Source organism: Lampetra planeri, chromosome 9 (genome assembly GCF_965212315.1).
Source record: "Lampetra planeri chromosome 9, kcLamPlan1.2.h2, whole genome shotgun sequence".
NCBI classification, from domain to species: Eukaryota; Metazoa; Chordata; class Hyperoartia; order Petromyzontiformes; family Petromyzontidae; genus Lampetra; species Lampetra planeri.
This window is the reverse complement of record NC_136115.1, coordinates 325980-348335: the sequence shown is the minus strand read 5'-3', so window position 1 is coordinate 348335 and position 22356 is coordinate 325980. Positions and strand designations below refer to the sequence as shown.

Below are 22356 nucleotides of genomic sequence, written 5' to 3'. Positions count from 1 at the left end.
TTTGCACTTTCGTTTGTATTAGAGCCTACATAAGCAGTCTGTCATGTGTCACATTTATAAGTTAAATAATAATGTATATGGAAATTAAAACTTTTTTTCCCTAGAATGACATTTCACTATGTCTCGTTCTTATCTCACAGCGTAGTGTAAGATATTGTTTTAATCTTGCCGTTTTGACACGTGTGGTTAGTCGCGTGTATATTATGTCTGCACATTATGAAATTAACCGGCGGGGCGTTGGTTAGCACGCTTGACCCGAGTTCAATTCACGGCCATGGCTCAGAGTGGCGAGCAAGAGCTGATTATTCCTGCCCCCCCCACTCCCATTCTACCAGCCCTGGTAATTGTGGTAAAGTTTGGTCAAACAGTTCCCTACATTCGTCTCAGCATGGGGAGGTATTCATCCAGCAGTAGAGCTCTAAATTACTATTAAACGCAATGCTACGTATTTGTTTTATATATATAATTATACGAGTATCTTGAAATTATATATACACAGCCCTTTTTTCAATCCACTGTGAGATAGAAGCCTCCCCACGCCGTGCGGGTCGCGGGTATTGTTGGCTATTGCCGGTGCGTTTAATGTCGTTAGATTAAACTACATCACTTCGTCTCTCCCGTCTGTTTCCAAGTGCAGCGATTAATGAACAAGTGAACGAATGCACAAATTACAGAGAATATTAGACGACCAAGTCATAATATGCAGCAGTGACAGGAGGATAAATATCGAGACATTGCCCGCTTTAGTCTGCTGTGCTTGACTTGAGACTGCCTCGCGTTGGCGTGAGGCGAGGGGAACAGTGGCTTCCTATTATCGCCCTGCGTCGCGCATGACGCTGTAGTCTACACGCTGGCTGCTGCTAACTGCTGCTTATTAATCATTGGCTGTGCATTCCAGAGGGATAAACACACGTGTCGTGGATACGTAGTGTTGGGGCGGTCTGTGACGGGTGACCGGGCAACGCATTCTCCAGGAACCCGTTTCAAGGGGGGAGGTGATGGAGGGGGTGGGGGGGGGCAGCTTTTTCAGGTTTGGGGGGCAGTATCCCAGCTGAAAACATTTAACGGGAAGGAGCACTCGTTTTAAACATTATCATCAGCTGTGAGCTGTCCACTGCTGAAGGCCTCCACAAGCATTCACCATTCCTCACGGTCCCTTGATACAATGAACCATTTATGTATGTCTGTATGTATGTGGAACTTCTTTCGCACTGCACAACACTGATTCCATTGCTCTTTGCTTTGACGTCCTCTCGGGTGTCCTCTCCTTCGGTTGGCACTTGATCATTGCACTCCACCATCTGACATTATCCTTTCCTATCCTCTCTAACTTGCGTATTGCTCTCTGATTCATGCCTTCTTTCTGTCTCTCGGAATGATTCCAAGCGTGCGTCTCCGTGTGCATCTTTGAACACTTCACAACTTTTATTAAGATTTTCTTTGTTTTAAATTTGTAGCCGACGTTCTGACATGCGGGTTTTTTCCCCGGTGTTCCAGTTTCCTCTCACATGCCAAAAAGCACCTTACTATAGAGAAGATCATAGAGCTTGGGGCAATTGTTGGCGCCTGTACACCACTCGGCTGTTTTTCCCACTCATTTGTGGTTCCTCCTCGCGCCTCTGAGTCCTTCTCTGTCTTAGAGAACGAGTGAATACTGTGCAGCGCATCACAAGTGAAAATGATTATTACCTCCGATAAAATATGAATCATCCGCTCGTGATGTATGCATAATATATGCTACATATTTACAAACCCAGGCACGCTCTGCTCCATTTCCCACCCCCTCCCCCCGCTATGCCAGGCGATGCTGGGCATGCAAGGTCGGCTTCGTGACCTCGTGCCAAACTTCACCTTCAACCTCGGATTCTCGGGAAAGTTCTTCCACACAGGTACGAGGGCCTCGTGGGAAATGTGCAGGACACGAGCTCTCGTGAAATTCAACAGCCCCTCCACCTACCTACAGCAGAAGTCTGCGTGACTTCTTTTGCTCGGCTCCGGCGTTAAAAGAAGCCGGACCGTGAATACAAGCGGCTCTCGCTGCGGAGGATTTCACGGCTGCGCCGTACAGCCCTCCAATGCACTCGTGAGTTCAGTGTGACATCTTTGGCGTTTTGCTCGACATGCTGGGAGCTTAGTCGGTTATTGAAGTTTCCAAAGAAGCGAAAAGGTTGCACATCACGCGACCAACGTGCAGCACAACCAAACAGCACAGCGCCTGTCTCGAACGAGTTTAGATCTTCACCGGTACGTGGTCGGCGTGACACAGGGTGGCGCAGCAAACAGACGTTGTTGCGCTGCACTTCAACGCTCCTGTGTCTTAGCTCCCCACCTTGACCGACGCGCACTGACTGGCATGCTCAAGTACGGTTAAGCAACCCCCACGACCCGCACGGCATGGGGAGGCCCTCATCCAGCAGTTGATTGACGTAATGGGTTCCACATGCACGTAAGTATGTGTGCAAAACTATGAAGTCTGCATGAGTACCCAACCGAACCTCGCGTTTGCAGGCTTCCTCCGTCACAATTTAACTCACTCCCAGCGTGTTCATAACTTGCTCACACCTGCCGTAGTTAGAACATTGGAGTCACGCAGAAGAGGCGTCCGTGAAACTCCACGCCCGTGCGAGCGTACGTGCGATGCATTGTGGTGTGCGCACGTGTGCTTGTCCTTGCGCGCGTGCCGCGAGGTATTTATTTTCCCTGTGCCGGGCAAGAGCGCTCGCTTGCCTCCAAAAACGCGCGGCCATGAATTCTGCTCGTTTTTCCATCACGCCGTGGACAAGATTCATTTGAAGCGCGTCCATTCGTGCGAGTGTATGCACGCGCTTGATTTGTGTGTTCGAGCGCGCTGCTGTTTTTGCACGTGCAACTCTGCGTGTGTGTTTGCTGGGAACTGGTATATCTCTGTGTGGGTGTGCTCGTCTGTGTGTTTGTACGTAGCGGCAGTGCGGTGGTTAGCACGCTGCGCTATGATGCCGGCGACTGGAGTTCAATTCTCGCTCATAGCCAAAACCTGTGACGATTATTTGTACCGGTTCTAGGTCTCCCCTAGCTTGACTCAGCCTTAAATGAGTTCGTCGTGTGATATATATAATGGCGGCCGCGCATGGTGTTGACCATCCACCACTCTCGTGTGCCGTGCCGGCCTTCATTGGTGTTCGCAAACAGCACTTGCCCCAAAAGTATATTAAGGCTAAAGTGAGAATCTTGTGTGCAGTGCATGGGGGGTGTGTGTAGTCAGAAGCATCTGCTAGTCATCTCGGTCGATTAATCCGTAGCACCTGGGCCTATCCGATGACCTACCAGTCGGTAAGCCTTCCACACTTCATGTGACCTCACATACACCGTGGTGGGCAACATAGAGCGGTGCAGCAAAATCAATTGTACTGTACTTTCTATGCTCCCACGTCTATGCCCCCTGCCTGCACCAATCGATATTGACCAGCATAGCTGAATATACGGTCAAACAGCATCCCCACAACCGGCACGGCACAGGGTGCTCGTCATCCACCAGTGGATTGATAAAAACGGTGCCAAACAAGCACATTGCATCATGTCATGGCGTCAGATAGAAATAGATGTGGTGTGGTACGGTGTGGTACGGTGTGGTACGGTGTGGTACGGTGTGGTGCGGTGTGGTACGGTGTGGTGCGGTGTGGTACGGTGTGGTACGGTGTGGTGCGGTGTGGTACGGTGTGGTGCGGTGTGGTGCGGTGTGGTGCGGTGTGGTACGGTGTGGTGCGGTGCGGTGTGGTGCGGTGTGGTGCGGTGTGGTACGGTGTGGTACGGTGTGGTGCGGTGTGGTACGGTGTGGTGCGGTGTGGTGCGGTGTGGTACGGTGTGGTGCGGTGTGGTGCGGTGTGGTGCGGTGTGGTGCGGTGTGGTGCGGTGTGGTGCGGTGTGGTGCGGTGTGGTGCGGTGTGGTGCGGTGTGGTGCGGGCAGGCACGGTGGAGGAGGACCGCGGTGATGACCTCCTGCTCAAGCACCGGCATGACTTCTGGTGGTTCCCACACATGTGGAGCCACATGCAGCCGCACCTCTTCCACAACGAGAGCGCCCTCGCCGAGCAGATGATGCTCAACCGACAGTTCGCCATCGTGAGTGAGCGGCCAGCGATGCCGTTCAATTCATCCAAGGCTTCATCTCTCACCAAATAATCGTCCCGGGTGGCTGGTTTAGATGGAGTAGGTAGGCAGCATTGTTCGTAGCCACACAGCCAAGAGGTATGGTGGATGTGGTGCAACAGTTACGGCAATATTTTCTGGTTTGCTGATCTGTACAGGCCCAGTTAAATGAAGCCCCATTGATGTCTTGATACAGTTACTGTGGACTATTAGTAGTTAGATTATCCAAGCTTGTGAGAAGAAAAAAGAAACTACACCAGTTTCCTTCCACATGCAAAGACACTCCTTAAAAAGCAACATCGCAACGCAGGGACTCACCTGCAAAGGAGAAATAATTTTCTGGAGAATAAATAACAGAATTATCATTATTTATATTTAACACGTGGATAACTCTGTTTGTATGCGTGTGCCTGTGAAATTACGTCTCAGTAACTTTTTTGTGGAAGCTGCTACGGTGTGATGATTGGCAGCACACTGGACTTGCAATGCAGAGGTTGCCGGGTAAATTCGATCTCCCGGTTTGGCATTTTAAAAAAATTCGTCAAATTTCTTAAATCATCTTCGCAGCTGTCCAGCCAGCAGTATATGCTGGTACAGGATTCCCTCGCTTGATGCAGACGTAGATGCCTTCCAAAAAAAGAATGCACAAAGCAAAACCGTGTAGCATGGACTGCACGGTCACACAACCAACCATGCACCACATGAGGAGACAGCTGCCTACTGAGTTAGCCATTCAGGAGACAATATTTCCCCACGTCTGACCGTATAGCTGCATCTAAGTGAATTCAAACTGCACAAAGCGAATTTTGGGTAGAAATAGGTTAGCCGCATATATGTGAATTCTCACAAAGTGAACCCGCATGAAGCGAGCTAAAACCTGCACACCAAAGATAGTCGATCAGCAGATCACGTGTGGTGGAGTGAAGTGTGGGTACTTCCACCTCTTTCAACATGGATGCTCAGTCTGGAAAGTAGACCAAAAATACTCTTCAGCGGGTCTCTGTAGAGCTCCGGCTGGAAGATCTGCCTTCCGCCAGCAGTGACATGAGCAAGCAGTTGCAGGACCGTACCTTTACCTGTTAACAGTGGCAGTGAAATCGTGTTCCAGTGACATTGCGAGTGCCAGCGACATTGTGCGCCAGTGACATTACACTCGGCGGCAGCCAAAAGGGATCATTAAACCTGGACTTTCATTTAATCTCGCTTGGGTTTTATAGCCCGTTAGGGTTGCACTGAAAGCCAGCTGAGTCCACCCGATCAAATCCTTTATTTACGTGGATGGATCCGCTGGGAGGTGACATCTCAACTCATTTGCCAGGATACACCAAAGTGCAGCCGCGGTAAACCCAAGATCATTCACATCCACTGCCGTTCATCAGAATCAGCTAAGTCGTTTCGTAGGAGTGGGAATTAGAGAGGTTTTCGTTTTAGAATGACATTTAAACTGACTGTCTTTCCAGTGGGTGCTCGGGTAAAGTGCCAGCTCCGAATTGAAGGTGATGAGTTGATACATCCACTTGCCCTTGTGGTGTTTTATATGTGTGTGCGTGTAATAGTGTGTGTGTGTTGATTATTTATGCTCTATTCATAACTGGTGTTGGTAACCCACCCCCTCGTGTACCATGCTGGCATTCATAGGTACTCGTTAACAGCACTTTACAGTGGTGAGTGTAATCAGAACCAGTCCCGGGCCTCCCCGAGATCGACTCAGCTTCAAATGAATGCCCGGTGCTGATTTTCAACATCAGTACTTGGTAGACAAATTCAGCCAAGCATGGTCCTTGCCACACCACTCCCTTGTGCAATCTGCCAGCCTTAATAGGTGCTCGCTTAGCAGTGCTTGCCCCAATGGTCTGTCAAATACGATACGGGGGATATGTGTGCATGCGCGTACCATAACCTAGGAGCACGGCATCCCGACAGACATGGGCTACGCCGTCTCGCCGCACCACTCGGGGGTCTACCCGGCGCACGAGCCGCTGTACGCCGCATGGCGCCGCGTGTGGGCCGTGCGCGTCACCAGCACTGAGGAGTACCCGCACCTCAAGCCTGCACGCAAGCGCCGTGGATTCATCCACAACCACATCATGGTAACCTCGCAGGCGCACAGCCCACAACCGACATACAACAAAGCAACAGACCAACCAACCGTCGGCTACTGGACAATAATTGGCAACCACTTGCTGCCGGCGACTCTTGAACACTAACAGCTGAGCACCACTCGCAGTCGCTGTCACTTACCACCAGTAACCACCAACCACCAGCAGCCATCTACCACTAGCAGCCACTTACCATTCACAAGCAACCACCAAAAACTGCAGACAATCAGCAACTGGTTACTGCTAACAGCTGACTTCCACTAGCAGCTGCCTTCCACCAGCAAATACCTACTCCTAATTACTAGCTACCACTAGCAACTGGTTACCACCTAACTACCATCAACAGCCATTTACCACCAATAATTGCTTTCTCCCAGCGAGGTCCAACCACTTACCTCCCAGCCACTCCGGTGTGGGAAGCTCCCCACTCCCATTGGGAGCGTGAGTGTCTCTGCCTGTCGAAATCACGGGCTCTCGAAGCCGCTGCGGTTACATTTTAGATGTAACGAGCGGCATAATCACATCGCGGCACCCGCTAATCGCAGGGCAAATGCGTGGGCGCTGGAGAGGGGAGCGCCACTGCAGATCAAATCTGCCACAGAAGGGGGCAGGTCCTCGCGAGTCAGAGCGCTGGCAGGCAGGTCACGTCTAGCCAAGAACCATCATCATCATCACCACCACCACCACCACTATCATCACCACCACCACCACCACCATCATCACCACCACCACCATCACCACCACCACCATCATCACCACCACCACCATCATCATCACCATCACCACCACCATCATCACCACCACCATCACCATCATCATCACCATCATCGCGGCTCACCCCCCCCCCCCCCCCACAGGCCACTTCTCTAGCGATGATGCACCTCGTTAACTTCCCGTCCTATGTTCTTTTTTGGTCACAATTTCTATCGCTCTTATCCTAATTATTTTGCAAAAAAATAAATGCCTCTTATTCAACGAACAATTGTTTGCAAGCGTTATAGAATATATGAAATAAAAGCCACCATTGCATAAAATATTCTCATCATGATAAAGGACGAAATATATAACTGTAATCATCAGCCACGCTCTTTCCCCTGGTGTATTTTCACAATCCCTCATGTTCCAAAGATGCAACTTTGCACGTCACAGCTACACACGAGGTGATCGTACCCTTCCATTTCTGCCGCGGTCATCCTCTCAGGCATGCTTTCCTTCTTGGGCTGCCACTTCATCACCAGCCTCGACCCTATTGGGCATCATCCCTACTCGCGATGTGGCTTACCAAAACGGTTCACCTCTTCTTAGCACTCTGCATGACATCTTTAATTTGCATGCGTTCTCGAGCTAAATGGTTCTATTTTTGTGTAGGTAGTAGTGAAATGGGAAAGGAGCAATTACCTGCACGCGACGCATTCTACCCAATGGCAGAATAGCTCGAGTCCAGAGGCAGCTCCCCAAAACGATGTATAAATCACGTTACACCAGCTGCCAAGGGGCAGTGAGGGCTAAACAATTGCATTTTGGGAATGGGAAGTCACTCAACTTACATGGATGAAAATCGGGACATTTTGAACCGAACAAGTTGGGTTTGGTGGAGCAACTGCACAGTGGTAAATACACCCCACGTGCTAAACCTAGCAATCTGAGTTAGACTCCCGATCGTGGCTACCAGCCATGTCCTGAGTGATATCTGCACCTGTCCTGGGTCGCCCCCCGCTACCCCCGATTACTAATCCACACCGACCAGTGTGGTGAAATATGGTGAAACAACAGCCATTACCGATACGGCATAGGCAGCCATTCATTCTGCAGTCGAGTGGCGAAGGGCTATTAATTAGTCGACTCTTAAATATCCAGGGTAATTGGAAGGTGGGGGGGAGTGTGGGTACTCCCCCATTCCTATGTTTGTTTCTGTTGATCGATCCATGTCTCATCTTTGTGTGTCTGACTCTGTCTGGAGGGCTGCTTTCTCAGGTGAGCACAGTGTCCCAGTTAGGAATGAAATGGCTCTGCATGCACATACAGACTTAATCACACATGCACACTGCTAATTGTAGGCAAGAGGGCTAACTTTCTTGGCAAAGTCCCTTTTTAACCTTGTACAGCATCTTGAGACACCATCGTATTCAGACATCCAGGTTGTACTATGTTCATCGGAGCAAAAAAGAAGGAAAATTACCTAAAACACTCGACCTTGTTACAAGGCAGCGTCTGTGCCCACAGTGGCGAAGTGTTTTTGATGTTTGCAATACCAATCCCCCCCACCCCACCCCCGCGTTCCTCCCTCCTCCTGTCCACTCTCTGGCCTCGCCGCCGGCAGGTGCTGCCCCGGCAGACTTGCGGTCTCTTCACGCACACCATCTTCTATAAGGAGTACCCGGGCGGGCCGGGCGAGCTCGACCGCAGCATTCGCGGAGGGGAGCTGTTCCTCACTCTTCTGCTGAACCCTGTACGTGCACACAGAGGCTGTGCACTCCAGCTGTGTCGGCTGCCTTGGTCACACCACATCCAGTGTACCTCTCGCTATGGCTGCAACTGCTAGTCACGTGCCTACTCCAGTCTAACAGCGACGTGTGAATTGTATCTGCGCACCGCAATTGTATCTGTACTCAGCACACTACATCCAGTATACCTTTCGTTATGGCTGTAACTCCTACTCACGTGCTGAGCCCAGTTCACCAGCAACCAAGAAAATCCTCAGTGAGAGATGAGAGCCCCGGATTGCATCGGCCAACTCCCATCTCCCCTCTCTGCCCTCTCCACCGCACGTCCTCCCAAAATCAAATCCTCCGCTTCAGCGATTCCATTGGGGGAGGGTTGTGATGTTTTCCTTTCAATCCCCCTCCTCCCCTCGTCGCCCTCGTATTACAAGGGCTCTCATCTGGCAAGGCTGCTTTGTTATTTTTATTCCGTCATGCCGTTTCTTTGTTCTTTAATTTATGTATTAATGTCCGCCCTTATCTCTTGTCTCAGCTACACCGGCGTCGATGCAATCTCTGCCGCACGAGCGACCGAGCGTGTTTTTGTTCTTTCCGCTTGCAAGTTGTTTTCATAATTATCCTGCCACCTTTTGACATTTATATTTTAATTGAATTTTGCTTATGGCAAAAGAAGATGTTTGTTGTCCGTTGTTTTTGTGTTTTGCTTTCAACTTTAAATGAAAATTTATAAAATGAAATTGCTAATGCCCTTCATCTAATGTTCATTTTGTACGGCTACTGAAGTTGCCTCTGCACCACCCCGCATCCCATAAACGTCCTTGCTCCATGCACTGCCTTCATAATCTCCATACGCGTCAAAGGTCTGAGCCCCACCAAGTGAATGGGGACCGATTTATCTGCGTGAAACTATTTTCCCAGTCACCCCTTGAGCTCCACCATTGGACGATGACCAAGATGCCACATTGGTTCACGCAGTGAAGGTCATTCATCTGCAGAGGTTCAGCCACTGTGCGTGTCGTGGGTGTTCGGGCACCCCCCACCCCAAAACGTTTCGATGGCTAAGAGAGACTCACAACCCTTTGAACAAGCCTTCATTTGAAGCTTTCGTGACTGCAGGAATCCATAGTCTTTGGTTCTTTCAGTAAAATCACGTAGAAAAATAATAATAGATCACGACGTTTCGATCGCCACACAAGCGGTCGTCCTCAGGTTGGAAAGAGAAACAGGCTGCTGAAACAGGTCCATATATGTACAGAGCCGAGAGGGTGGGGGCTTTTAAACAAATGTTTGTATATTTCAGTCTGCACACTTCATTCAGTAAGGGGGTTCGCACGGTTTTTTTTGCCAACGGCAATCATCTACACATCAGCCAAGAACTCAGTGACGTACCTCACCACCGACTCAAGTCGCGATCCCCTTACTGGGATCGCATTGTCACCATCCTAGATCTCACCCAGATCGGGAAGAATGCTGGGGAACAGAGTGGAACACTGCAGGCATCTAGAATAAACATCTCGTTCGAAACACAAACATCGCACCTCCCGGCTCTGACATTCCTCTTCGACGACGACGCTGGTCAAGCCATCAACCGCATCACAACATCAGCAGGTCAATGCACACATCTTCTGGATGAATGGGAAATTAAAGACAAGCCAGAGTAGTGCGATTGTTTCCATGCAACCCAAATATGGACCATGTAGTAAACCACTCTAGTCTGCGCTCCTTCAGCGGAGGAGGAATACCAAAACTACACGAACTCTCTCCTTAAGTCCTCTTACTGTGGCTAGCAGGCCTCACCTTTGGCATTTATCTGCTGAACATATTCCATCATATGCAAAGGATAGAACAATATGCATCAAGATGAAATAAATACCGATTGTGCTGATGACCGAACCTTTAAAATACACCACACGAATGATAGGCCCATTACCGAGTTAGTTGGCAATTGTTGCACGGATTTATTATTAAGTATTCTACTGTAGAACTAGTCTTTTCCGTGATGAGGTGGGCAGGTGAACGACACAGGTCCCATCCGTAATGGAACAAATCAAAATTCCCAAAATGTGGCTGCACGCGGCAATTCATGGGCCGGACCCGCGCTCGGAGTCACTGGCGGCACAATGGCCAGCGCTGATTCACTACCGCCCGGCTGCTCACGTGTGTGCGCGTGTGGCTACAGGTGAGCATATTCATGACGCACCTGTCCAACTATGGTAATGACCGGCTGGGCCTCTACACCTTCGAGAGCCTTCTCAACTTCGTGCGCTGCTGGACGCACCTCCGGCTACAGACGCTGCCGCCCGTGCGTCTCGCCGAGAAGTACTTCCAGATCTTCCCCGAGGACCGCGAGCCCCTCTGGCAGGTATTACAATAACTGAGTTTATTTAGTCACACGGTTACCTCGTTCCAAGGTTTATCTGGCTCTCAGTAGCTACTATTAGGTAACTTTTCACATGCCAACTTCAAAACCGGTCATCGAAAAATATCTATTTCGCATTTAATTTGCATCTGGACCAGTGGTGTACGATGCAATCTGCAACTGTTATTATCCACGCTATCTATCAACTGTTATTATCCACGCTATCTATCTGGCCTTTTTGTTTATGTGCGATGAAGAATAAGTGCCATTGCCTGAAACGTCACCTGTTGTATATTTATTTCCTTTTAAGGCTACAGTGTTATTGACGAACGTGTTGAGTTGTTTGTTAAATCTTGACTTAAAGCTTTCGTGACTGCAGTAATTCATATTTTCGGGGTCTTTCGGTAAGTTACATAGATAGGTAAAAAAAAAGAACAAAAAATTTACAAAAACTACGACGTTTCGATGACGACCGCTTGTGTTGCGATCGAAACGTCGTAGTTTTTTGTTATTTTGTCATTTTGTCATTTTCTTTGAACCTATCTACGTGACTTTACCGAAAGACCCAAAGAATATTAATTCTTACAGTCACGAAAGCTTTCAGTTAAGATGCAAGCCCTGTATCAAGATTCGCCGCAGCGACCGTCGTGCGATCACCAATTGAGCGGAGCGTCTCCTTGTCGAAGTTTCGCGGTTCTCATTGATACTCTCACTTACTTGCTCAATAGTAGTCAGAGATTGACTGGTTTGAGGTCTGCCAACAAACGCTTTTCATCCACCGTTGTTCCTGATTCCAGAAATGTGGAAATCAACACTCTAATACGGTGCCGAGTTGGAGCCATTCGGGTCTTAAAATATCTGCAATCGTATCTCTGTATTGAAATAAGAATAGTTGAAATAAATTTCAACTAAATTTCAACTATTCTTGTAGGCTGCTGAGGTGTATACCAGTTCATCGTAAACTTTATTTTTGCAAACAAATGTTAACTAAATTATTTAACACAAAATACCGCTATTTCAAATCAGGTTGTTACATATGGCCCACCCTGTATATTTTCCCAAATCTGAAAGTTAGTGCAGAACCAATTGGTGACCGCCCCAAGATCATCAACTCGTTGCACTCGCGAGCCCAGTTTAATCACAACTGGCTGCTCAGATTAGCATGGTTGGCTACAAACGGTGTGAAAGAAGTTCAACATACATGCATACATACAACCCAACATCGCAGTGGTACCAGCTCAGCGCTGTGACCTCTGCGCCACTCGGCCACATCTAAAATTGATTCTTATGCTCACGGTACATCCATCGAATCGTGCATGTAAGAATTGAATTACGATCTATGCAAATTTGAATGAAAATGATATGCAAATGTTACATTTAAGGCTAATGGAGTGACCCTGAATTGTGACAATTCATCATCAAATTGCGGTGGGGGGTGAATCGTTACACACCGAGCAGAGTGCACCACTCACACTTCATGCTTCACCCGTGAAGCGTGAAGTGTGTTTTTCGGTTGTCACTTGTTGACCTGAGCCACCTTTTGCAAAGGAAATCTGATGTCGCAATGGGTTCTCATCCACCTAGTAAAGTAGATTAAATGAATTCATGACTTGTTACCGTGCCACATGTTCTCTTGCATTTCGTGGTGGGGGGGGGGGGGCATTTGTCATTTCTTATATCATGTGCCTTGCTGTGCGATTAACTTTCTACGTTCTCATCTCGTCATTCCATCTCCATGACGGGCGTACTCTCGGGCGAATTCTTTCATTTGAACTGCGATTCCAATGTCAATATTCACCCTCGAGCCCACTTGCTTTCCATAACAGTTCACGTGATGATTTTGTATTTATTTTGCATTTCAATCGGAGCCCTGTACAGAGCACAAACCGTGATGCGAGGGGTTGGGGGGTACAGAAAGTCCGCGGGCTTCAATCTCAAACACTGTGCATCTGGGTTTAGAGCAGGGGAGAGAGTGGGCTCGCCGCTCACGTCATGAATCTTAATTTTAATTTGTTCCCTGATCCATACGTTCATCTTTTTGTCCCTCAATGCAATTGCCTTTGTACATCTCTTCATCCTTTATTTCCACACTTTTCAACTTTTCTTTGTCAGTGTTCGTGTTTCCGATGCGTGTCATAGCAGGCACTGTGCACTGATTGAAAACTCCCCTTTTCAGACAACGGGGTGATGGGGCTCATGATGAAGAACAATTGTTTTGACGAAAAAAAAACCATCCTGCTCTTCTCCACCTCTCTATCTCATCATTTTGGTCCACTTTCATTAATTGCCCTTGGGTATAGATATTCCCCTGTGTTTTGGAGTTGTCTTTCTCTGAAATATATCTGCTATTGTTTAGCGAACTTGTTTAACATGACCTTTGTTTTGGTAATTTAATTCTGAGACCAATTTGGCAGATTTTTTTTGGTTACTTTTAAACATTTCCTGCCCTGCATTCCCATTGTACTTTATACTCAAAATGTCGTCAACAAATCTGAGATTATTAAACAGTTTTTTAGTCCGTTAATAATATAAGTTGTTATATATATATATAAACCCTTCGGTTCTTCAATCCATATTCTAATGTACAGCACTACGATTGTTATTATTTGTGTCATTTGTTTACATAGTCACTGAACATGCCTTGCAGAATCCGTGCGAAGACAAGCGACACAGGGATATCTGGTCAAGAGAGAAGACTTGCGATCGGCTTCCCACATTCCTCATCCTGGGCCCGCAAAAGACGGGTTGGTATTTCTTGAAATGCAGCGCTGATACGTACCAGGTGGTGGCACAGTGGCGGCAACAGTTGTGTTGCACAGTAAGATTGCCCTGGGTGTGATTTCTGACTCGACCGCCTTTCTGCGCGTGGAGTTTGCAAGTTCTCTCCTTGTTTTGCATGGGTTTCCTCCAGGATCTAATAGCTAAAGACATGTCTGTTGGTGTTGGCCAAGCATCTCAATGCAGGACCCTCCTAAAAATAGTCTTCGGACTCAATGTAGCGTTTCTGCGTGATTAAAACACGGGGTCTCGTGATTTTCCCCCCTCTCGTGATTCATGTCCAAGCTTAAGGCCTCCTGTTTTCCTCTATCTATCGCTCACTGCCTCTCTCTGGGAACGAAATAAATTCAACATTGCCACCAATTCTGCTCAGCGTCGTGAGATGCATTAATGCATCACAAATGCAAATTGTGATTGTAATTAACGGTCGCAATTGCTAATGCTTGTGATCATGCTCGTGGTGTGTTTCTTGATGATGCTGTGGGTGTTGTTTGTGTAGATAACATTGTCACGTTGTTGATGGTTTTGGTCTTTTTGGATGCGGTTTTGTTGGCTGTCGGTGGTAACAGTGGCATTGTTATTGGAGTTGATTTTGATGATGGTGGTGGTCTTGTGGAATGATGTGGTGATGGTGACTGACCGTGCTTATTCCTGCCCCTCCCCGCCCTCCTGAACACACCCTGCGCAGGCACCACGGCGCTGCACTCGTTCCTGACGCTGCACCCGGCCGTTGCCCCCAGCCTGCCTAGTCCCACCACCTTCGAGGAGGTGCAGTTCTTCAACGGCAATAACTACCACCATGGCCTCGACTGGTGAGCCCGACCCACTCCCGACAGGGGTCCTCCCCTGCCTCGGCAAGCTCGGGATGAAACACGAGGAACATATCTCCCCCCTGACCTTCGCCCCTTCTCCTACAAATCGAGCTGATGAAAGCGCTCAGTCTGAATTACAGATCAACTCTTCTATATTTATCGTGCCCAACGCTGGGATTTCCTAGTGCGCCCGTCGGCTTGGCCTTGGTTGTTTCGAGAGGAGATGTGCGGTGGGATTCAGGTTTTTGAGATGTGTAAATGTGTGTGTGTGTTGTTCACTTTATGCCCATAAAGGTGGCTCCTGCCTGTATTGGATATTACATCCAGGTTGTCTTTACCCCCTGAATTGATTGATGTTTTGAGGGAAGGGTGGCCACTCTTCATACACACCACCCCTACACACAACCAGCCAGCCAGCATGCACGGCATGTACGCACCTACCTATGTGTACATTCGTAGAGCCTATGACCAATTCACCCGCAATGCATCTAATCTTGCCCGATCGCGGACGCTAAGCTGGATTAAGCCTGGATAGTGCGTGGATGGGCAGCCACCCTGCATGCAGCAAGTGTAAGTAGGCTGCTGCGGGAGCTGTGTTGCAGGCAAGGAAAATGTTTTACTGTTGTACTGTGCTTCTACACGCCTGTCGTTCACCAACCCACACCCACCAGCGTGGGGATGGATTGTCAGGTCGTCCCCACGACCTGCATAGCATGGAGAGGCCTTTATCCAGAAGTGGATGAAACATCTTCTTGGTTCTTTCGATAAAGTCACGTGACTTTACCGAAAGAACCAAGAAGATGAATCCCTGCAGTCACGAAAGCTTTAAATCGAAATGGATGGAACATGTATGTCTTCTTAGCTTTATAAAGTGCTATCTCCATACTATTATCCACTCTACCCTTTTGGCTACTCTGTGCACTGTGAGGAAATTCCAATTGCCAGAAGCGTCGCTTATTATATACGTTTTCTATTTTAGGCCTCTGTGTTGTTGACAAATGTGTTGAGTGTTATCTAGCTATAATGAGGCTCTGCTCGGAGGAATTCACACCATGGACGACCATTTTTCCAATGCCGCAAGAGCAGCCGGTCACCTTCTCACCCTCAAATCACTACCAGTTGCGCCTGGTCAGAGGATTTACATTTCACGCCATGATTTCCTCCAATATCAAACGAATTCAGGCTGCTGCCCTGTGCTGGAATGTGGCCTCCCAAGGGGTTTCTCTGGGATTGCTCCTGTGTGAAGCAAAACATTCCAGTGTAGCAGGACCCTCCTGAAAATGTGTCTTGAGACTCAGTTGGGATTTGCTGGACACAAAGCATTGTTATCATCATAATAATAATGATTATTCTAGTGGCATTGTGTTGTTGGTGTAGGCCTTGTTGCAAGGAATGAATGAAGCCCCCTCTCCAATGTATTATCTACCATATTCGTGGCCCTGCCCCATGGAACTCCTCCGGCCCGTGCTGCCCCAGTGCAGTTGCATCGCCTGCGCACTCGATAGCTACGCCACTGAAATATTCCTCCTCCGCTTCCCTTAGGTACATGGCTCACTTTCCAACCATGGCAAACGCCAGCACGGTGCAGTTGTTTGACAAGAGCGCCAACTACTTTGACTCGGAGGCCGCCCCTCGACGCGCTCACGCCCTGCTGCCCGGCGCTCGTCTCATCGCCATCGTGATCAACCCGGCCGAGCGGGCCTACTCCTGGTTCCAGGTGGGAGCGGTTGGACCCGTGTGCGGAGCAGCTCGCGGCTTCACACCCCCAATCAGAGGCAGAATTTGATCGGTTTTCGAATGGCATGTGTGGCGGTTTCGCCCCCCCTCCCTCCTGATATGAAATGTATCGGTCCAGAGTGACAGGTTAATGTTTCACCTCCCCCAAACCCCGACATGGGATTGGATCGGTCTAGACTGATATGTCCATGTTTGAGCCCCCCCCCCGCCCCCCCAATGGTCATAACTGGCTGTGATGTTCCCTCCCTACCTACCTATGTTAGCAGTTATTTTCAACTCTCTGAGTTACATTCACTAACACAGCCACCGTTAGCTGTGTTACTAAATGGTGGCTTGCCATCATTTTCCACCTCCATGTGGCAATGGCTCTTGCCGAGCTCTCTCCGAGCTTACATTTACAATCATTTTTTTTACATTGACAAGCAAATTTCTTACATTTACATGCTAATATCTCACAATACAATGGCCTCCCCCACAGCTTCGTTTTTCAAGATTTCTCTGATCTTACATTTACATGTAAATTTCATCTCTAGCCCTGCCCACTGACCCTTGGGCTACACCCAACCCAATTAACCTTTAAAACTTTCTGCCTGAGTAGCGCTCCCACCATATATTCTCAGTAGCTACCCCGCTATATTTTTCACATGATGACGATTGCTTGTATTACGATCGAAACGTCGTAATATTGTTATTATTTATTATAATTTTTATTATTTGTTCTATCTACGTGGCTTTACCGAAAGACCCAAAGAATATGAGTTCCTGCAGTCACGAAAGCTTTAAGTCAACTCTTTCTACTTTTTCAATATCTGTTTGCGAGCACCTATTAAGGCTGGTATGACTAACACGTCTACTTAAACCGGGAAATGTCCCACTGTGTGTTATTGGCCGGCGCAATCCTTGGCACCAGCAAAACAGGCTGTCAGTAAGAGCGACGGTCGTCGCCGAAGCGTGAACACGCCGCACGTGAAGAGCTGATCTCTAAGAGCCGACGCATCGATCTGGCCTGAAGAGAATCGCCTCGTCCCTAAAATCCCCAATGGTCTGCGGTGACCCGAGGAGCCCCCATTGAGGCCTGGCACCACGTGGGACTAGAGCACGTATCCCCCGTTGAGTACGTCTCCGTGCCGTCTCTACGCCTGGACCTCTGTACCGCGCGAGACGAGCTGGTCTTTTACTTCACAACGCGGTGTGGATTCATGTGGGGCGTTAGGATGGTGGCGCAGGGATAAGAGTTGTGCATCTCGCGCGGCAAGGGCTCGATACCTGACTCGGTCACATTTCTGTGAGACGTTTGTAAGTTCTCCCCCCTGGTCTGCATGAGTTTCCTCTAGGTTCTCCGGTTTCATTCCGTCATTAAAAACATTCAAATAAATTGTTGTTGGCATTCTAGGGTAAATAAGTATTAGGTAGCATCTAAATATGACTGCATCTCAACATGCAGTACGTCAAAAGTGAATATATTATTTTGTAGAGAGAGGGGCGGTCAATCATAGGTAGAGGAAATACATTAATTGAGTCTGGACTTGATCAAGGATAGGCAGTCGACAGCATGGGTGGCTGGGGTAAAGGGAATTCCAAACTACGGGGGCAGCAGTGGAGAACTAGCAACTTCCCACTGAGCTTGGCTGGGGTGTTCAACAGAAAGCCTTTATTGTTGGTGCAGAGAGTGCGTGGAGGAGAGTAGAGTGAGATGAGAGGAGTAGATGTGGGAGAGTGCATCGAGGGGACGAGCGATGGTGATGTCGTCGCCATCCCTTCGAGAGACTCGGTCACCAGTTCAGCCATCGTGTGTGGTTTTCCTCATGCGTCTGTCACAGTGCTCGCAGGGCACCAGTGCCCTGTGTTTTGAAACAACATTTATTGACTTGGGGAAGCGGACAATCGTCAGACGCACTCTCTGTCTTGCAAAAGAGACGCCGTTCCCAGCAAGTTGCACGTCGCTATAAAGAAATATGTTTTGTTAATTAAAATTAAATTATCTTGGCAATTCCATAGATGACCTCTTTTTCTTACAAAAGGTGTCTGTGAGATCCTTCAATTTGAAGCCCGTGCTTTGTTGAGAAGGAGTTAAATCCACCGCGCAATCAAAGGCAATCATTGCCAATTAGTGCTAATTAAGTACTGTGTGCCGTGGGAATATCTCAGCCCATTGGAGGGTACATTGAATCGTTAAGCTAAGGGTGACATTTCTTGACAGGGCCTGTTGTTCTGACAATTGTTGAAACACCATTGCCACATGTCCCGGGCTGTGTGAAAGCGAGAACAATGTCGGCGTTTGTGAGAGCTGCCTCCCCTCCCACCTCTACTTCCTCGCCGCCCAACTTTAGCACAGGCAACAAGATCCATGGATCACCAAATGCTGTTGATGCGCCCACACCTCGCCATCTCTTCCATCACCCTGCCAGTCGTTAGTCTCAGAGCATCATCACGACCAGGGGCAGTTTCTTCATTAGGGCGATTGGGCGACACACCACCAATGTCATTCAACCACAGAGTCACGCTAGCCGTCACTGTGCCTCTGGATATAGTCCAATCGGCGTCATGCTACGTTCTGTGGAGTACCGCCTCTTTTTGGGCGATTTCCCTCCGGCTTAGAATCGCCCCGAGTGGTCCCATAGACTTACATTCAAAGATGTTTTTTTTCGAACGGGGGCGCTGCAATGCATTCTCTATGGCTTCCGGGAGGGCTCGCCCTAACGTGCTTACGTCATCATACGTGCTTACGTCATCATACGTAAGCACGTTTCATCCAACAATATCATTTGTCGCCACCTAGTGGAATCTTTAATAAAAGAAACTTGAGTGGTTTGTTTTAATAGTGAGTATAGAAACAAACAAGATGTATTGTAAGAGTCACTTTATTTTTCATTAATATTAAAGAAGTGAAGTTGCCTCTACATGCTTAAGCTGTTAATTTATCCATTGCATGGGCGGACCTTATCCTTATCAATCATCCAGACATTTGCCCCCCCTGAGAGATTTTGCAGGAGCCGCCACTGATCACGACCGTCGTCTGGCTTTAGTTCTTCCCTTCAGTCGCCGGCCTCACTGCGCCTCGTCCGTGTTGTTTTGCCACCCTTGGAAGGGGAAGGGGGAGGGGTGGCATAGCCAGATGCGGTGCCCCCAAAGAACGGCCTTCATGGGCCTCCCTCGACACTTGACACTCCGAGACTTCATCCAAAGCGTTCCCATGAACCTTATTGGATGCAGCTCTGGTTTGTACGGAATGTTTGAACATACATAATCTCTGAAATGTTTTAAACTTTTGTTAACTTTAGAAAAAAATGTGTATAAGCCATTATTTATTAAGAAATTCTAACAGCTACGCGATGCGTTTGTCGTGCGGCGGCGATCAAAACGACTCGGTGACGTCCAGAGCCCCTCCCCTGGCATCTGTCGGGCGTCGTCTCGCTCTGTCACCCCCTCCGTCTCCCTCCCCCAGCACCACCACCACCCACCACCACCACCCACCACTCCCTTCGCTTGAGGAGGAGTTGGGAGGGGGTGCGAGCAGTGCAATTATCAGCAGCTTTCTCGCCTGCATCAGCTGAACCAAAAAACCGGGGAGATAATTGACTCCAGGGCTTTGTCAGCTGCTAACTCCACTAATTATCGCGCTAAGAGGGCACGACATTTCCAGAGGAAAATGTAAACAGGGCACAGTGGGTGAATAGGTGCGCTTCTTTAGCATCCTCCTCGGCTGCCGCGTCCATCTCTGTCAAACTTCGGAAAACTGGCATCTGATGAAGGCTTCCCTGATGCTGTGCGCATTGTGGTGGCGATATGATCACACTTCACCACACGAGTCAGTGTGGGCCGGAGAAGCATCGGCCGAAGCTTGGATCGGTTCAGGTATTAACGGCCACCGATGTTGGCTGTGGTTGGCAATCTTGTCTCAAGCCACTGGGTTCACATCGTCAGTGCACACACCACTGTGCTCGCACGTCACCGAACTCAAACTTAGTCGATTCATATTTTACTGCGCTGGTCAGTGCGGGTTGGAGAAGGTGGGTAGCAAAGACTTGAGGGCATCGAAGTACAGCACAATAAAAGAGTGTTGCCCATAACGTAGCTCCGCAGCAGCCTCTAACATGCACATTATTTGGTGACACTGCTACTGTTAATTGGTAGTGGTGTCAGAAGCACAATTAACAACAACAATCAACACATTCATCAATAATGCCTCCTGAAAATAATTATATAAAATATATATTATAGACGACGTTTTGGGACATGTCCCTTCTTCATGACATGAAAATCATACTTTTGCGTGCTAGAAAAAAATGTCCATTACTCGAAACGTCGCCTGTTATATATTTGCTATATATTTGTTTCTCCTTACACCGTTATAAGCGTGGTAGTCGATCACCCAAACTCAACGAATCCATGTTTGGACAGAACCTCTGAGCTTCCGATATCCGATGAGATCTGTGGATGCCACTTAACATTTGTCCCGATGCCGCCATGCAATATCCTTCTCTTGTGAATGACGTCCACTGTGAAGCTGATGGCGCTTCGTGATTTAAAAATTGTTACGCCTGCAGTGGTAATCAGGCAGCCAATGGATTCTGACTGTCAACCTCTGTTATGAGCAGCAAATGCGCGACCGCTAGGTGATATCACCGGCCGCGCGGAGCCTCTCATCATCCAGCAGCGGATTGACAAGAGGCCTGTGACATCGATACCTCCCATTCGGATGCCTACACAGTGTTCACCGATTTCGATTTAAAGCTTTCGTGACTGCAGGGATTCATCTTCTTGGTTCTTTCGGTAAAGTCACGTAGAAGGGAAGTAATAAAATAATAAAAATAAAACATAAAAAAATAATTCTCACGACGTTTCGGCTACAACGCAAGCAGCCGTCTTCAGGTGAAGAATGAGACACTGCCAAGCTAGGAGCTTATATATAAGCTGGGTTGGAGGTGGAAGAAGAGCGCCTTAACAAAAAGAATGTGCAAATTCCTCTTGATATGCACATTCTTTTTGTTAAGGCGCTCTTCTTCCACCTCCAACCCAGCTTATATATAAGCTCCTAGCTTGGCAGTGTCTCATTCTTCACCTGAAGACGGCTGCTTGCGTTGTAGCCGAAACGTCGTGAGAATTATTTTATTTTATTATGTTTTATTTTTATTATTTTATTACTTCCCTTCTACGTGACTTTACCGAAAGAACCAAGAAGAAGAGTGTTCACCGAGTGAACATGGAACGTCGGCCCAGCGTTGAGTCAACGTTGGTCCAACGGATCCAACCACATACCCGTCGTTAGCGCAACGTTGCATGTTTACTGGGCAGATAATATCGAGTCCAAACATCGTCCAGATAACAACTGCAACACGATTCCGTATGCTTCTGTTCTACCAAACGTAGCGACCACAAAACAAACGCTCCACCACCACACACGCGGCAGATTGACGTTAAGTCTGCTGTGCACGGCCACACAAAGGCACGTACACGCACGCGTGCGCGCGCGCGGACGCATCCCGACAGCGTTGGCGATGGGAGCCGCAGTCGCGAGGCGAGGCGGGGTCGTGCGTCCACGACTGCGCCGCTGCGTTGTGACGTAGCACGCGCGGAACGACGTGACGGATGGACCGAGCGTGCAACACTGATGCATCTCATTATGACTGTCATTAGGCGGTGCATGTTTGGCGATGCTGATGATGGTGAAAAATGAATAATTTAGGGAATAAATCAATAAACGTCCGTTGTAATGAATGGATCGGTACTTAAACGGCAGAATTCATTACAGGCAAAAGCCAAAGTGGATTAGGCCAACGTTAGGTGGCATGAGAGCCGAGATGAACCGATGAATTAATGAATAACATAAATTAATTACTTACGTAATTAATAGGCCCTGGCCTGCATAAATGAATAAAACAAATGGAAGTAAAAGACTAAAATTAAGGTAACGAAGATATGTGGAGTCAAATAGACGTGTGTGGATTGTCCCCCCATCTCTGGAGCGATATGCAGTTTAAAAAAATATATTTTGTTGATACTGT

At 48.3% G+C, this 22356-nt stretch overlaps 1 protein-coding gene across 1 annotated transcript in view; it reads left to right on the top strand.

The window, feature by feature from the left end:
* Window positions 1-22356, top strand: part of LOC144720518 (bifunctional heparan sulfate N-deacetylase/N-sulfotransferase 2-like) — a 181078-nt gene that overhangs the window by 146182 nt on the left and 12540 nt on the right. The window contains exons 7-14 of the mRNA XM_078597286.1: window positions 1802-1889; window positions 3944-4098; window positions 6030-6215; window positions 8545-8673; window positions 10845-11027; window positions 13672-13768; window positions 14491-14614; window positions 16157-16331. Coding sequence (XP_078453412.1) covers window positions 1802-1889; window positions 3944-4098; window positions 6030-6215; window positions 8545-8673; window positions 10845-11027; window positions 13672-13768; window positions 14491-14614; window positions 16157-16331 — 1137 coding nt within the window. The remainder of the gene's footprint in view (window positions 1-1801; window positions 1890-3943; window positions 4099-6029; window positions 6216-8544; window positions 8674-10844; window positions 11028-13671; window positions 13769-14490; window positions 14615-16156; window positions 16332-22356) is intronic.